A 16,560-nucleotide genomic window follows, 5' to 3' on the forward strand; every position below is an offset into this window, starting at 1 on the left:
TATATTCGTTTTTATTTTTTGCATATGTCTGCTTCCTAGCAGTATAGCTCTCCTCTGCATCACTCTGAGAGTCTTCCTCTTGCACCAAGACTACCCTTCATAAACTGTTAATGAAGTCCTTACCCTTTTTTCCTTGCTGAGAATCAGATTTTCCCTCCCTTTAGTAGGTATAAACAGAAGCAACATTCCTATGCTTTTTTCTTAGGTGACATCCAACAGTTAATTAAGAAACTTAGCTTGCTTCTCAATACTTAACGCCCAGTTCTTCTATCGGCAGAGCTTGCAGGGCTCACTGCAAAGGTCCCACTGTCTAGTTATGTTTTTAGTGAGGACCGGGTATCTCTTCCCCATCTTATGTTTTATCTTGTCACAAGATTTTCTCAGATAGATTTAATATAATAAGTATTTATAAAAATTCTAATGCTTCTACCTTAAGTTAGATTATATAGCTGTTTGATGTTATGGGTGATACTGTGAATTTGTGATTTGCATGGCTTCAGATGTCATAATTTTTCCCCCCACTTTCTAGGAAGTAACAGCTAGCAGTCGCCACTATGTTGACAGGCTATTTGACCCTGATCCCCAGAAAGTTCTACAAGGTGTCATGTAAGTAGTATGTATTTAAGAGTCTATCGAAAAGTCTTGTTTGTTTCATGTTTGAATCTGTCAAGTATTATAATTCTGAAAATGCAGGGTTGTAACTTTTTTCTTCTGTTTCGGAAAGACCCCTTGACATTCATGACTTTAATATGGTACTGTAAAGAATTGTCTGTTGGATAGTTAACTGACATGGTTAGCTTCATTTTTTGTAGAATACTTGTTTTACATTTTAAAAAACGTTTACTTTGGAGAATGCTTTTGTGACTTTAATATCCAGCAAAAGCAAGAGAGTAAAATTGATTATCTTTGATAATCGGAAAGGGGGTGGGAGAATAGGTCACCAGGGTTTTGGGCTTTTTGTTTTGCTTCATTTTTGGTTAACTCATTGACTGTCTCTAAGGTTTGAATTTCCTAGTGATGTTTTAAATATAAGAATTTAGAAAGCAGTCATTAGAAAATTTAAATAAACTTTTTTTCCCCACATTTTAAATAAACTCTTGATAACCTAAATGCCCTTCTTTTCTCCACAATTGCCTCATGTTTAATGAGAGGAAATATTTTTAAGCAACATACCCGAGGTGATTATTCTTAAAAAAATTAAGTGAGACAAGTGCAATAAGATTGCAAATGATTGAAAGATGAATTCTCTCTCCTAAGAGCAGATTTTCATGCTCTTATCACATTACTTGTAAGAAAGAAGGTCTAGCCTAAGATGACTGACTCATAGGGTTGGGAAACATGGAGCACCCACAGGGCTGAGCTGTCCTGGGGAAGGAGGACCCAAAAAAGGTCAGGATGAGATACATTTGGGATAGCAGTGAGGGCACAAATGAGTCCCTTTCTTCTTAACCCTGTTAGTGTTATCAGCAAGATAACATCTTTAGTTTAACTCTTGCTCAACCATGGCAAGGCTAGGATGCTTCCCACTTCCAAAAAAAAAAAAAAAAAAGCTCTATAGAAGGGATGTCTTTCTTGAGAGTGTGTATTTGTAAAGTAGAGGCAAGATAAGTAAGTAAGGCTGCTCGACTGTTCAAATTGAGCTGGAAGGGAAGGTGAGGAGCTGGATGGAGATCCACCTGGGAAACTCGGCACCTTCTCTTCACATCTTCTCAGTTTACAGAAACAGGAGATGATATGTCTTGTTTTCTCATTATGTTAACTTTGCCTTTGTCCCCTGAACTGGGAGATTCTATAATGATTTAATCAGCGCCTTTAAGTCTGGTTTGATTAATACCAGGAAAAGTGGTATTAAATCTATCTCTTAAATAAATCAGTTTGGGTTGTACCTACACACAAATTAGTTGAAGAGATAGGTTTAATTTGACACTCTTTCTTAGACAGGCAGACACTCCCCCACACAAAGCTAGACACAGCTTTGTATATTGATAATCCTAGATATCACTTAAGATTCCTCAATAAATAGTTTCGCTGGAAATGTCAGACTCATTAAGTATTCAGTAAATGATATAAGATGTTGTTGTTGTTTTCATTATTACTGCTTCTGTGGTTGTTTAGGAGAAAAGCTAAATTTCTCAGTCAAGGATTCTGCGTGAAAGACTTGTATTTTGAGTCATATCTGATATGAGTAGCTGATTCAAGTGTTGTCACTGTTAGAAATTTCTCATTTACCAAAAAACACTGTAGCTTTTTGAAAGGTGATTAAATATCAAATAAGGCATAAAAAACACTGGGAAGGGAATAAATATCAAATAAGGCATAAAGAACACTGGGAAGGGCTTCCCTGGTGGCGCAGTGGTTGAGAGCCCGCCTGCCGACGCAGGGGACACGGGTTCGTGCTCCAGTCCAGGAAGATCCCACATGCCGCGGAGCGGATAGACCCGTGAGCCATGGCCGCTGAGCCTGCGTGTCCGGAGCCTGTGCTCTGCAACGGGAGAGGCCACAACAGTGAGAGACCCTCGTACCGCAAAACAAACAAACAAACAAACAAAACACTGGGAAGAGTGTATTATTTCAAACTAGCTAAGGTATAGTTTGATAGACTTAGTGCCTCTTAAAAAATTATCAAGTCTAAGACACTTAGCTGTCAGCTAAGAAGATAAGAAAGGTTTGTGTGGGGGGATAGTGGAGTGGAAAGAGCACGGGCTTTCGAGTTGGACAACGGTAGGTTGGATACCTGGTTCTGATACTTCCTAGTAGAGTCCTTTCCTAGTACAGTGCTTGGGCAGGTTATTTGATTTCTTTGAGCCTCCACTTTATCATCTGTAAAGGGAGAGTAATACTGCCCGTCTTGCCAAGTTGTTAAGAATTAAGACAGAAACATAACATTCAGTGCCTGGTATGTTGTGGATACCCACAATTGGTGCTTAAATGGTTAGTAGTTATTGACCCTAATTTAAAACAACTTCAAAAATAAGGTGATTCTTTTCAAAGCAGAGAAAGAAAAACTAAAAAAATGTCAAAGAGATAAAACAATTCCCACCGAAGGAGAAGAAGAGGGAGAGGAGCTAGAATTCTTGATTCAGACAAGAAAATCTGAGTGATAGCACGTTGCAGTAAATGTGATTGCTATTGAAAATACTAAAATCTATTTATAGTTCGAAACGGACAGATCACCCAAAGTCTTTTCTCTTCACGGCCTTCTAGGGGTGTGTGCAGTATGATCTGATAAAGCTTTCTTTACCGCAGAGAGAAAAAGTTATCCTTTCTGACTTAATTCTTTCCTGAGCTTTGTTACTGTCTGAAGATTAATTGTACATAGTCAATTGAATGAAAAGTGAGTTACATTTTTAACATTTACTTTTAAGTAACCTTGTCTAATACAAGAATAATACAATATTGATAGAGGAAAAGGGGGAGCCAAAATGATGTTTAGGAAAAGAGAATTGACCAATTCTTTTCTTTTATTTAATACACATTACACAGCCACCGTTGAGTCAGTCATACAGAGACCATTACTAGACCAAAAGAGGCAGGTAGAAGGAAGGTGGCCACAGAGTGTAAACGACCAAAGGTAGCCTTCTGGTTTTAGGGAAGGAAAAGACAGAGGCTGAAGTAACCAACTTTGAATCCAAAGTATCCAATTCGAAAGACATAAAAAAGAATTGATGACTAGCTTTAGCTACAAGACAACCAGAGTTCTGTCATTTTTCTAGCAATATTAGTCTGATTTTTCACTAACAGGAAAAACAAAATCGAAGAAATTAAAGATGAATAATAACTTTTCATCAAGGCCTCTAACTAATCTGCTCAGCTGAGTTAGAGCCATAGCCCTATGCATAAATATAGGGAACTTTTTTGTAGATAACCCATGTTTTGAAGGACCATTTTACCTAGTCAGTGAGTATGCCTTTGAAGAATACTATTAAACATCAGAACTGCTTAAGCTTAATTGTTAAAGAATGAGGACTTACCCTAGAGACAACATTTTTGTTTATAGTACAACATTTAGCATAAATTTGAACGGTCCTATTATACTAAAGGTTTGAAAACGGAATTAGGTCCTGAAAAGCAAGGTTTCAAATGTGTAACTGAGTGGTTAATGGAGTAAGATAGGAGTCAGATATGAGCAGAGAGAACAGGGCAATCAGCTGTGTAGGTCATAAACTACAGCCTTTGCAACTACAACAGAGAGTAGGTACATCAGATAAACTATACTGTATTGCAAATTTTGAGCTCCCTCTAGTGTAGTGATCTGCGTGTGACTTTAAAAAAACAATTACAGGATGTTTTTGGTGAAGTTACTCTGGTATTAGCTCAACCATGTTAAATTTCAGAGTTGCAGAAGAATAACTGTTGAAATGTTTTTGTAGACCTTGAGTTAAAGCTGCTTAAACATTGTGCTTTTTTTTAACATACCTAAATTAGAGCACCTGAATCTGGTTTTGATGTTAGTGATTCTCCATGAAAAAAATAAACAGATATCTCTGTGTGGCCTTATGTTGATATTCCCTATGTTGAAAGGCAAAAGATGATATAAGCAAATGTGGCTGGCTTTGTAGTTTCAAAGTTGAATCAAACTAGAAAACTAGATTGGCTCTTTCTGGTAAACTAAGGCAGGCAGTTGTGGATACTGTAGAATTGTGTGGCTTTCACCAAGTATCCATTTTTAAAAAGTGTCTTCTGAAGTATTTTAATATACTGATGACATAAGTTCATTTTGGTAATGGTTTTGGTACTTCATTCTCTGGTTCCAAGAAAATATGTTCCTCTGGTTTCAGAAGAATATAGGCACTTTCCATTTTCTTGTATGTCCTAAAGATATGAGCTCCCATAAAATGAAGCCTCTGGCTTTTGGAAATTTTAAATTAAAGGATAAGTTTTAGGCTAATTCAAAAGAAATGTCCTGTTAGTTACTTTCAAAAGTGTTACAGGTAAGCATAAGTGAAGATGACCTTAATACCAAATGAAATAGAGTGATTCTGAGAGTTACTTGTTTAAAACTTTGTGTTCTGAGACAGGTTAGTCTGGTTAAAATGGTAGCAAGATTTTCCAGAAATTATTAGATCAGATTGACATAGTTTTGTGTACAGATATATAAGCTGTTTATATATATATATGATACTAACTTTGAACATCAAAAATAGCTGAATATTTGTATGTATATCTATATATATATCTTTTCATATTTATAAGCCACTTAACTGTATGCTTCCATATTCATAATGTTCTAACACATTTCTGATGTTCTTTGGAATGATTACATATATTAAAAATATTTATTAATGTACTATAAAAATACTTTACATTTATTAGTGCAGTTATTACATTGTACTTTTCGTTTTTGGAGAATGTAAGGTGATTTGTAATCACCTGATAACTCTGATAAAACAGAGTTAAGTACAACTCCTAATTTCTGAACTAGTGTTTATAAAAATCGGAACTGTATCTGACGCTACCCTACATTCCAGAAATCTACACCTCAGGGTAATTTGTTTATAAGAATGAACTAAATTACTGTCAATTCTCAGTTCTGTTCAATTTATACATACAGTAGGTGCACAATAATTGCCTAAGTTGACTTGAAATGACGTTCACTGTAAATCTCTCAAGTACCTGCTGAATCAAAGCCTTATGTTAAAAGTAACTTTAGTTTGAATGATAGATCATCATTATCCACTTCTTTTAAAATTGGCAATTCACATATGATGATGGTGATTTTGATTGGAATATGAATAATCTCATTCCTTAACCAAGCTGGATATTAGAAACTTACTGTACTTGGATGTTTGGATGTTACATTTTGCAAAAAGAACATCATAATAATTATTATTACAGGGTCAGAGCAGTGATTAAGTTTGTAATTTTCCAAGTCCAAATAATTTTGTTAAGTTGTTTACCCTGTTGCCTTATTGTAGCTACCCACAAATACGTATTTCTTCCTTATATCTTATGAAAAGTGAGTTTTCATAAGTAGGTCAGACGTTATACTCAGACTGTACTTTTCCGTACCTACTGTACTTTTTGGCTACTTCATGCCAATTAAACCAAGAATGAATGTGTAGTATTCCAAATGAGCTGCTTCAGGTAAGTGAAAAGTCATACTGGTTCAAAATGAAAATGACGTCATTGATCTTTAGCTTCTGGCTCCAGCCTTCAATGATTTTAAAGATAATTTTCTATTTTTAGATGATAATTAGGTTTTCAGTTAAAATTTATGCTATTTTGACCATTTAGGAATAATATGCTCATACCTGATTGACTTAGACTTTGTTTCTCCAACAGGTCTAGGTTCCAATTATTATTTTTACTTTTCCTACTATTTTAATGACAAAGTGTGGTGTTTACTTTCTCTCTTGGTTTTGATCACAAATCATAATACTCTGATTTAGACATATGCTGTAGTAGGCGCTGCACATGTCGTTTTTATATTCAAGACCTTTTTCTCTACCACACTAAAAATTAAACTCCTTCAGAGCAAAGAAAGGAAGTGGAAAGGTTAACCTCCATGTAAAAGTGGGTGCATTTTGAGTCCGTTTATTACTGGGCAAATTTAAGGTTCTAGCTAGATTTTAGCTGAAAATGTTCTCTGACAAATGCATTTTTGTAACATCTTAATATCGACTCCACTTCTCCCATCCTCAAGGAGTAGACTATCCCCAAGGCTTACATTTTAGCTTTTCTACCCAGATATTCTTATCTCATCTCAAAGATAATTCAGTATGTATAAAATCAAGATAGATCCTTGTCTTGCTAAGGGATTTATTCTCCAAACTTCCTAGTGTTCTCTGCACCCAGGCATCCAGACTTGAAGTATTCACTCAAGACATGTCACATATCACATTTCCTGTACCTGTCAAACCTATCAAATCATCTTGTTAACTGCTTCCTTAAAATGTCCTCTTTATTTAATGGTTCCTATGCTGCTACTTAGTCTCATATAGCCAGATACCTAGATGGATTGAGTAGTTTTTTAAACAAACGTCTATTGAGTGCCTATCAGGTGCTAGGTAGGCATTGTGCTAGTATGGGAGTATATAAGAGTGAATAATTAGTCACTGCTCTGGGAGATCCGAAAGTCTAATGCAGGAGTCAGATAACTAAAGAGACAGTTCACTGTAGTTTGATTAGTGAATTCCTTGATAATGATAAACACAGAGGGTCTTGGGACCACAGAGGAAGGGCATCAGCCGTTTGGTTGCCTCTCTTGACTCTAGAATTATCTGTATTCCAGTCCATTCCACATTCATCTTATCTTCCATTGTCATTGCTTCCTTCATGTCCTTTTTCTGATCAAAAATATGATTTCTCCTTAATCCATCCCCCTTTAGTTTGTCTCTTCTCCCTATCACTTTTCTAACTTTGTTCCATGCTTAATGTTCCACCTTAAAGGGAGCCTTCTTTTCAGTCCTGGCTCCTGGTACTGCCCCAGAAGTATGCTATATTCATTTCCAACATGGTTCCTTTTGCCCTCCTCATCCACTTATTCAAATCCTAGCCATTTTCTAAGGTCCATCTTAGTTCCTACCATTGCTTCAAAACCTGTGAAGCTTGTCTTACCATCTACTTTTCTCAGCCCTATAAGCACACTATTTGTAATATACACTGCCTTACATTGTTAGTGTTATTTTTGTCTTCTCAAAAAGATTGTAAACTCTTCAGATCAGGCATCTCATTATGTGATGCTTTCGTATCCTTCATAGAGCCTAGCACAGTGCTGAGCCCAAAAAGTAATTGTTGAATTTCAGTAGTATGTTAGTAGGGCATTCCACCCCCTCCAATATTAAAGATTGGTGGACATGAGATTGAGATTATATATTTCTTTGATCTACTGGGAAAAGGATGTCTTGGACTAAAAGATATGCTTTTATTTTGCATACAAATGTAAATTGAAAGACAGGAGGAAAAAGGAAATTCATTTACTAAATTCTTTCGTCTTTTCTCTGAATGCCTGATATGCTGGAGGTAATGGAAAAAACACTTGGCATAAAGGACATGGGTTGAGACTGGCTCTGTCATTTATTGTGGAGCTCTGAGAAGAGCCCAAACCCGAGTCTTAGCTTCCTCATCTGTAAAATGGGGTTAATATTATTCAAGATTGTGGTGAAGGTTAAATAATAGGTATGGAATGCTTTGTGAACTTCAAAGCAATGTGTAAACCCTGCCTAGTTTTGTTGTGCTCTCATCTTGATAGTTGTGACTTTGTATTTTACAAAAATATGGATTTCTATATGGTATGTTTTGTGATCCATTGATAGTAACTTCTCTGATATTTCCAGGTCAGACTGGTTTCTTGCCTCTGAAGAGGAGGCAGACTTCTTTCCTAAAAAAGTAATGAGTGTGTTATGATACAGGCCACTAGGAGAGATACCTAATGCAGACTTGGGAGTTGTCAGGGCATGCTTCCTGGAGGATGACACTGACATAGAAGCTCAGACCTGAAAGATGAGTAAAGTTGGCCAGGAAATGATATAAGGGAGGGAATAATAAGGAAATGAAAGAGAGAAAAAATAGCTACACTCTGGGAACTGAAAGAAGCTTCATTTGGCTGGCTCTGAAATTGAATCTTACCCTGTACTTAGATCTGCTAAAAATGAGTATATGTATTGATTATTGTCTCTTTCGGTTTTAACTCTTTCATAGAAATGATCTTCTGGTATCCCTTTATATTAACAACTGAATAGAATTTATTTGCAGGGCGTTAACATCTCTTCCTTGTCTAGTATAGATATATTTTACTTATTAGAGCCAGAGCAAGAACTGTTTTCTTTAGACATTGGTCCATTTTATTAATTGTGTTCTCTTTAGCCTGCAGTTACTCTATAACTACCAGCTGCCTCCTTTGTGTCCTTTTTGCAAACTATTAGGAGAACTGGAAAATTGGTTTTGGAGTTTTTGTTTGCTTTTGTCTATATAAACATTTACTCTGGCATGATTTGAGGTATTTGGGTTGTGTTTATAAGGTGGGAACACCTCATTTCTGCTTCGTTTAGGAAGAATGGGGAGAAATCTGAGAAAATGTTAGGGTTGGGAATTCCAGAATAGAGAGAACCTCCAGCATGGCACCTGGCATAAAATAAACTCTCAGTAGATAGCTAGCTACTGGACAAATGAATGTACTGTGTTGGTATAGGCAGAACACATTAAGAGAAAAGGAGAAGATGAAAGAAAATGACAGACTGCTAGGTTAGGGTCTATAAGCTGACAATTGGGAAGCAGGTCTCTAAGAAAACAGCAGGCATCCATAAGGAGGCAGGAGCTTAGATGTACAATTTCTCATCAACTACGCTTTGCTCAGGGAAGCTTCAGTATCACATAATTTTATAATCATGTATCAGAACCTGGTTAAAACCTTAGTAAACTTCATTCAGCTTAGTCCTCATAAACAAAAAATACTCCTGCTGATCCCCTATAAACCATATGGAAGATCTGAGGGATATTTACAGAGAGAGAGGTAAGGACCTGAAAAATAGACCACCCTCGAGCATTGAGCTGAAGGAAGAAGACTAACAGGTACAGTGTTTGGCTCAAGACTTGTGAAAATGCTATTCAAAAACTTGTGGGGAGAATCAGCTTTCAGCAGACCACTACGTCATAGTAGCATTTTTCTGTAATAATTGAAGAAGGTAATTAAGGAGAGGGGTATTATAATTATTGTTACCAGGGTTTTCAATGCCAGTGAAATTGGTTGCTATTGGAAACACAAGCTGACAATAACATTTAGTCACTGATTTTCTTCATAACTCCCCCCCCCGTCCCCACTTTCTACTCTGTTTTTCTATAAGATCATGGTTTGCCAATTTCAGAACTTTTTCAGAATTGTAACTTTCATGGTCAGCAGAAAAAATTCCTGTATATTGTAGAGCTCTGCTGCCTACAAGAGAAGTCAAAGAGTTGCTCAGTAAGTAATTAAGGGAATGTATTTTGGGATATGAAAGAAAAATAATTTATAATGTTTCAATATGTAAGTGGTTAGGCATGACCATGTTAGAAAACTTAACGATGTATGTATGCAAGAGCAGAAACTGTGGACTGATGTAGGTATGGTATTGATGACCCATATACCATGAGTGCCACTGATCTGATTTTCCAAAGTGAAATAACTTTTAATGAAAAGTATAGTCTCGAGCAGAAGCAAGAAGAACTACAGTCCTGCAGCCTGTGGAACAAAAACCACATTCACAGAAAGATAGACAAGATGAAAAGGCAGAGGGCTATGTACCAGATGAAGGAACAAGATAAAACCCCAGAAAAACAACTAAATGAAGTGGAGATAGGCAACCTTCCAGAAAAAGAATTCAGAATAATGATAGTGAAGATGATCCAGGACCTCAGAAAAAGAATGGAGGCAAAGATCAAGAAGATGCAAGAAATGTTTAACAAAGACCTAGAAGAATTAAAGAACAAACACACAGAAATAAACAATACAATAACTGAAATGAAAACTACACTAGAAGAAATCAATAGCAGAATAACTGAGGCAGAAGAACGGATAAGTGACCTGGAAGACTGAATGGTGGAATTCACTGCTGAGGAACAGAGTAAAGAAAAAAGAATGAAAAGAAATGAAGACAGCCTAAGAGACCTCTGGGACAACATTAAACGCAACAACATTCGCATTACAGGGGTCCCAGAAGGAGAAGAGAGGGAGAAAGGACCCGAAAAAATATTTGAAGAGATTATAGTCAAAAACTTCCATAACATGGGAAAGGAAATAGCCACCCAAGACCAGGAAGCGCAGAGAGTCCCATACAGGATAAACCCAAGGAGAAACATGCTGAGACACATAGTAATCAAATTGGCAAAAATTAAAGACAAAGAAAAATTATTGAAAGCAGCAAGGGAAAAATGACAAATAAAATACAAGGGAACTCCCATAAGGTTAACAGCTGATTTCTCAGCAGAAACTCTAAAAGCCAGAAGGGAGTGGCATGACATATTTAAAGTGATGAGAGGGAAGAACCTACAACCAAGATTACTCTACCTGGCAAGGATCTCATTCAGATTCGATGGAGAAATCAAAAGCTTTACAGACAAGCAAAAGCTAAGAGAATTCAGCACCACCAAACTAGCTCTACAACAAATTCTAAAGGAACTTCTCTAAGTGGGAAACATAAGAGAAAAAAAGGACCTACAAAAACAAACCCAAAACAATTAAGAAAATGGTAACAGGAACATACATATCGATAATTACCTTAAACGTGAATGGATTAAATGCTCCAACCAAAAGACCCAGGCTCACTGAATGGATACAAAAAACAAGACCCATATATATGCTGTCTACAAGAGACCCACTTCAGACCTAGGGACACATACAGACTGAAAGTGAGGGGATGGAAAAAGATATTCCATGCAAATGGAAATCAAAAGAAAGCTGGAGTAGCAATACTCGTGTCAGATAAAATAGACTTTAAATTAAAGAATGTTACAACACACAAGGAAGGACACTACATAATGATCAAGGGATCAATCCAAGAAGAACATATAACAATTATAAATATATATATGCATCCAACATAGGAGCACCTCAATACATAAGGCAACTGCTAGCAGCTATAAAAGAGGAAGTCGACAGTAACACAGTAATAGTGGGGGAATTTAACACCTCACTTACACCAATGGACAGATCATCCAAAATGAAAATAAATAAATAAGGAAACAGAAGCTTTAAATGACACAATAGACCAGATAGACTTCATTGATATTTATAGGAGATTCCATCCAAAAACAGCAGATTACACTTTCTTCTCAAGTGCACACAGAACATTCTCCAGGATAGATCACATCTTGGGTCGCAAATCAAGCCTCAGTAAATTTAAGAAAATTGAAATCATATCAAGCATCTTTTCTGACCACAACGCTGTGAGATTAGAAATCAGTTACAAGGAAAAAACCATCAAAAACAAAAAAACATGGAGGCTAAACAGTGTTACTAAATAACCAAGAGATCACTGAAGAAATCAAAAGAGGAAATCAAAAAATACCTAGAGACAAATGACAGTGAAAACACGACAATCCAAAACCTATGGGATGCAGCAAAAGCAGTTCTAAGAGGGAAGTTTATAGCAGTACAATCCTACCTCAAGAAACAACAAACATCTCAAACAATCTAACCTTACACCTAAAAGAACTAGAGAAAGAGGAACAAACAAAACCCAAAGTTAGTAGAAGAAAAGAAATCATAAAGAACAAAGCAGAAATGAATGAAATAGAAACAAAGAAAACAGTAGCAAAGATCAATAAAACTAAAAGCTGGTTCTTTGAGAACATAAACAAAATTGATAAACCATTAGCTGTACTCATCAAGAAAAAGAGGGAGAGGACTCAAATCAGTAAAATTAGAAATGAAAAAGAAGTTACAACAGACAGTGCGGAAATACAAAGCATCCTAAGAGACTACTGCAAGCAACTCTATGCCAATAAAATGGACAACCTGGAAGAAACGGCCAAATTCTTAGAAAGGTATAACCTTCCAAGACTGAACCAGGAAGAAATAGAAAATATGAACAGATCAATCACAAGTAATGAAATTGAAACTGTGATTAAAAATCTTCCAACAAAGAAAAGTCCAGGACCAGATGGCTTCACAGGTGAATTCTATCAAACATTTAGAGAAGAGGTAACGCCCATCCTTCTCAAACTCTTCCAAAAAGTTGCAGAGGAAGGAACACTCCCAAACTCATTCTGAGGCCACCATCACCCTGATACCAAAACCAGACAAAGATACTATAACAAAAGAAAATTACAGACCAATATCACTCATGAATATAGATGCAAAAATCCTCAACAAAATACTTGCAAACAGAATACAAGAACACATTAAAAGGATCATACACCATGATCAAGTGGGATATATCCCAGGGATGCAAGGATTCTTCAGTATATGCAAATCAATCAGTGTGGTACACCATATTAACAAATTGAAGGAGAAAAACCGTATGATCATCTCAGTAGATGCAGAGAAAGCTTTTCACAAAATTCAACACTGATTTATGATAAAAACTCTCCACAAAGTGGGCATAGAGGGAACCTACCTCAACATAATAAAAGCCATATACGACAAACCCACAGCAAACATCATTCTCAATGGTGAAGAACTGAAAGCATTTCCTCTAAAACCAGGAACAAGACAAGGATGTCCACTCTCACCACTATTATTCAACATAGTTTTGGAAGTCCTAGCCATGGCAATCAGAGAAGAAAAAGAAATAAAAGGACTCCAAATTGGAAAAGAAGAAGTAAAACTGTCACTGTTTGCAGATGACATGATATTATACATAGAGAATCCTAAAGATGCCACCAGAAAACCACTAGAGCTAATCAATGAATTTGATAAAGTTGCAGGATACAAAATTAATGCACAGAAATCTCTTGCATTCCTATACACTAATGATGAAAAATCTGAAAGAGAAATTAGGGAAACACTCCCATTTACCATTGCAACAAAAAGAATAAAAATACCTAGGAATAAACCTGCCTAGGGAGACAAAAGACCTGTATGCAGAAAACTATAAGACACTGATGAAAGAAATTAAAGATGATACCAACAGATGGAGAGATATACTATGTTCTTGGATTGGAAGAATCAATATTGTGGAAATGACTATACTACCCAAAGCAGTCTGCTGATTGAATGCAATCGCTATCAGATTACCAGTGGCATTTTTACAGAACTAGAACAAAAAATCTTAAAATTTGTATGGAGACACAAAAGACCCCGAATAGCCAAAGCGGTCTTGAGGGGAAAAAACAGAGCTGGAGGAATCAGACTCCCTGACTTCAGACTATACTACAAAGCTACAGTAATCAAGACAATATGGTAGTGGCACAAAAGCAGAAATATAGATCAATGGAACAGGATAGAAAGCCCATAGATAAACCCACGCACCTGTGGTCAACTAATCTATGACAAAGGAGGGAAGGATATACAATGGAGAAAAGACAGTCTCTTCAATAAGTGGTGCTTGGAGAACTGGACAGCTACATGTAAAAGAATGAAATTAGAACAGTCCCTAACACCATACACAAAAATAAACTCAAAACGGTTTAGAGACCTTAATGTGAGACCGGAGACTATAAAACTCTTAGAGGAAAACATAGGAAGAACACTCTTTGACATAAATCACAGCAAGATCTTTTTTGATCCACCTCCTAGAGTAATGGAAATAAAAACAAGAATAAACAAATGGGACCTAATGAAACTTAAAAGTTTTTGCACAGCAAAGGAATCTACAAACAAGATGAAAAGACAACCCTCAGAATGGGAGAAAATATTTGCAAACGAAATCAGTGGACAAAGGATTAATCTCCAAAATATACAAACTGCTCGTGCAGCTCAATATTAAAAAAACAAGCAACCTAATCCAAAAATGGGCAGAAGACCTAAATTGACATTTCTCCAGAGAGGACATACAGATGGCCAAGAAGCACATGAAAAGCTGCTCAACATCACTAATTATTAGCGAAATGCAAATCAAAACTACAATGAGGTATCACCTCACACCAGTTAGATTGGGCATTGTCAGAAAATCTACAAACAACACATGCTGGAGAGGGTGTGGAGAAAAGGGAACCCTCTTGCACTGTTGGTGGGAATGTAAATTGATACAGCCACTATGGAGAACAGTATGGAGGTTCCTTAAAAAACTAAAAATAGAACTACCATATGACCCAGCAATCCCACTACTGGGCATATACCCAGAGAAAACCATAATTCAGAAAGACACATACGCCCCAATGTTCATTGCAGCACTATTTACAATAGCCAGGACATGGAAGCAACCTAAATGCCTGTCATCAGATGAATGGATAAAGAAGATGTGGTACATGTATACAATGGACTATTACTCAGCCATAAAAAGGAACGAAATTGGGTCATTTGTAGAGACGTGGATGGATCTAGAGACTGTCATACAGAGTGAAGTAAGTCAGAAAGACAAAAAACAAATATTGTATATTAACGTGTATATGTGGAACCTAGAAAATGGTACAGATGAACCAGTTTGCAGGGCAGATATTGAGACACAGATGCAGAAAGCAAACGTATGGACACCAAGGGGGGAAAGTGGTGGGGGTGGGGGGGTGGGATGAATTGGGAGATTGGGATTGCCATATATACACTAATATGTATAAAATGGATAACTAATAAGAACCTACTGTATAAAAAAATAAAACAATTCAAAAAAAGAAAAGTATAGTCTCCCTTTTATTTACAAGGCAGGTACAGTACTGAAAAATATGGTTTTCTCCTAGAGTCTGTCATACAGAGCAAAATAAGTCAGAAAGAGAAAGACAAATACCGTATGCTAACACATATATATGCAATCTAAGAAAAAAAATGTCATGAAGAACCTAGGGGTAAGACGGGAATAAAGACACAGACCTACTAGAGAATGGACTTGAGGATATGGGGAGGGGGAAGGGTAAGCTGGGACAAAGTGAGAGAGTGGCATGGACATATATACACTACCAAACGTAAAATAGCTAGCTAGTGGGAAGCAGCCGCATAGCACAGGGGATCAGCTTGGTGCTTTGTGACCATCTAGAGGGGTGGGATAGGGAGGGTGGGAGGGAGGGAGACGCAAGAGGGAGGAGATATGGGAACATACGTATAACTGATTCACTTTGTTATAAAGCAGAAACTAACACACCATTGTAAAGCGATTATACTCCAGTAAAGATGTAAAAAAAAAAAAGAAAAAAAATGGTTTTCTTTAGGATTGTGCAAAAAAGGCTTTCTATTTTAAAACTATGGCCAGAAATTTCCAGACTCTCTCTTAAACTTCTGAAATGCCCATGGAGTCTCTGATGCCTTCTTCCATACTTTGAGAATCACAGTGTTCTAATGTTCTATATTAAGATAGCACTACTGACCAATTAGCATAAGTTTTTTTAATTAAACATTTTATTAGTACTGGGCTTATTTTGAGCTATTTATTTTTTCTCTGCCTGTCTTTTGGGAACAACCATGTGTTTGTGAACCAACTGGTCATTGATATTCTTTTTATGGAATAGAGTGTTACTCCTGGTGAAGTAAAGATCTTAGTGTAGCTAGAATAAAAAATACTGGTGAATATATGGGAAATATAAAAGATTTTTTCTTATTTTTAAATCTCCTTAAAAGATAAGTGGCTGTTTAAGCAAAAATAATACAATATAGGGAATTCCCTGGTGGTCCAGTGGTTAGGACTCCATGTTTCTACTGCAGGGGGCATGGGTTCAACCCCTGGTGGGGAAACTAAGATCCCACAGATCTCACAGCACAGCCAAAAAAAAAAAAAGTACAGTATATTATGTTGTTTCTAACTAATTTAAAAATAAAACTATGACAGCAGCTCAAAGAATGGATGGGAAGATGGAAGTATATGCTTGCAAGGCTCTTACAATACACATGAAATGGAACCATATCCCTTTAAGATTGACTGTGTTAAGTTAAAAGATGCATATTGTAAATTGTAAAGCAACCACTGAAAAACAACAAAACAAAACCCAAAGAGGTACAGCTAATAAGACAATCAAGGAGATAAAATGGAATCAGAAATATTCAGTCTAGAGAAGTCAGAA

General features: G+C 36.5%; 1 protein-coding gene across 3 annotated transcripts in view; it reads left to right on the top strand.

Annotated features, from left to right (window-relative positions):
- Positions 1–16,560, top strand: part of ARMC8 (armadillo repeat containing 8) — a gene marked incomplete at its 5' end in the record, with an annotated part of 102,896 nt that overhangs the window by 19,865 nt on the left and 66,471 nt on the right. For all 3 annotated transcript variants that reach the window (XM_079704904.1, XM_079704906.1, XM_079704905.1), the window contains one exon: positions 530–606. In XM_079704904.1, the coding sequence (XP_079561030.1) occupies positions 530–606 (77 nt within the window). The remainder of the gene's footprint in view (positions 1–529; positions 607–16,560) is intronic.

The sequence above is a fragment of the Hyperoodon ampullatus genome (genome assembly GCF_949752795.1).
Source record: "Hyperoodon ampullatus genome assembly, chromosome: 5".
Classification (NCBI taxonomy): domain Eukaryota; kingdom Metazoa; phylum Chordata; class Mammalia; order Artiodactyla; family Ziphiidae; genus Hyperoodon; species Hyperoodon ampullatus.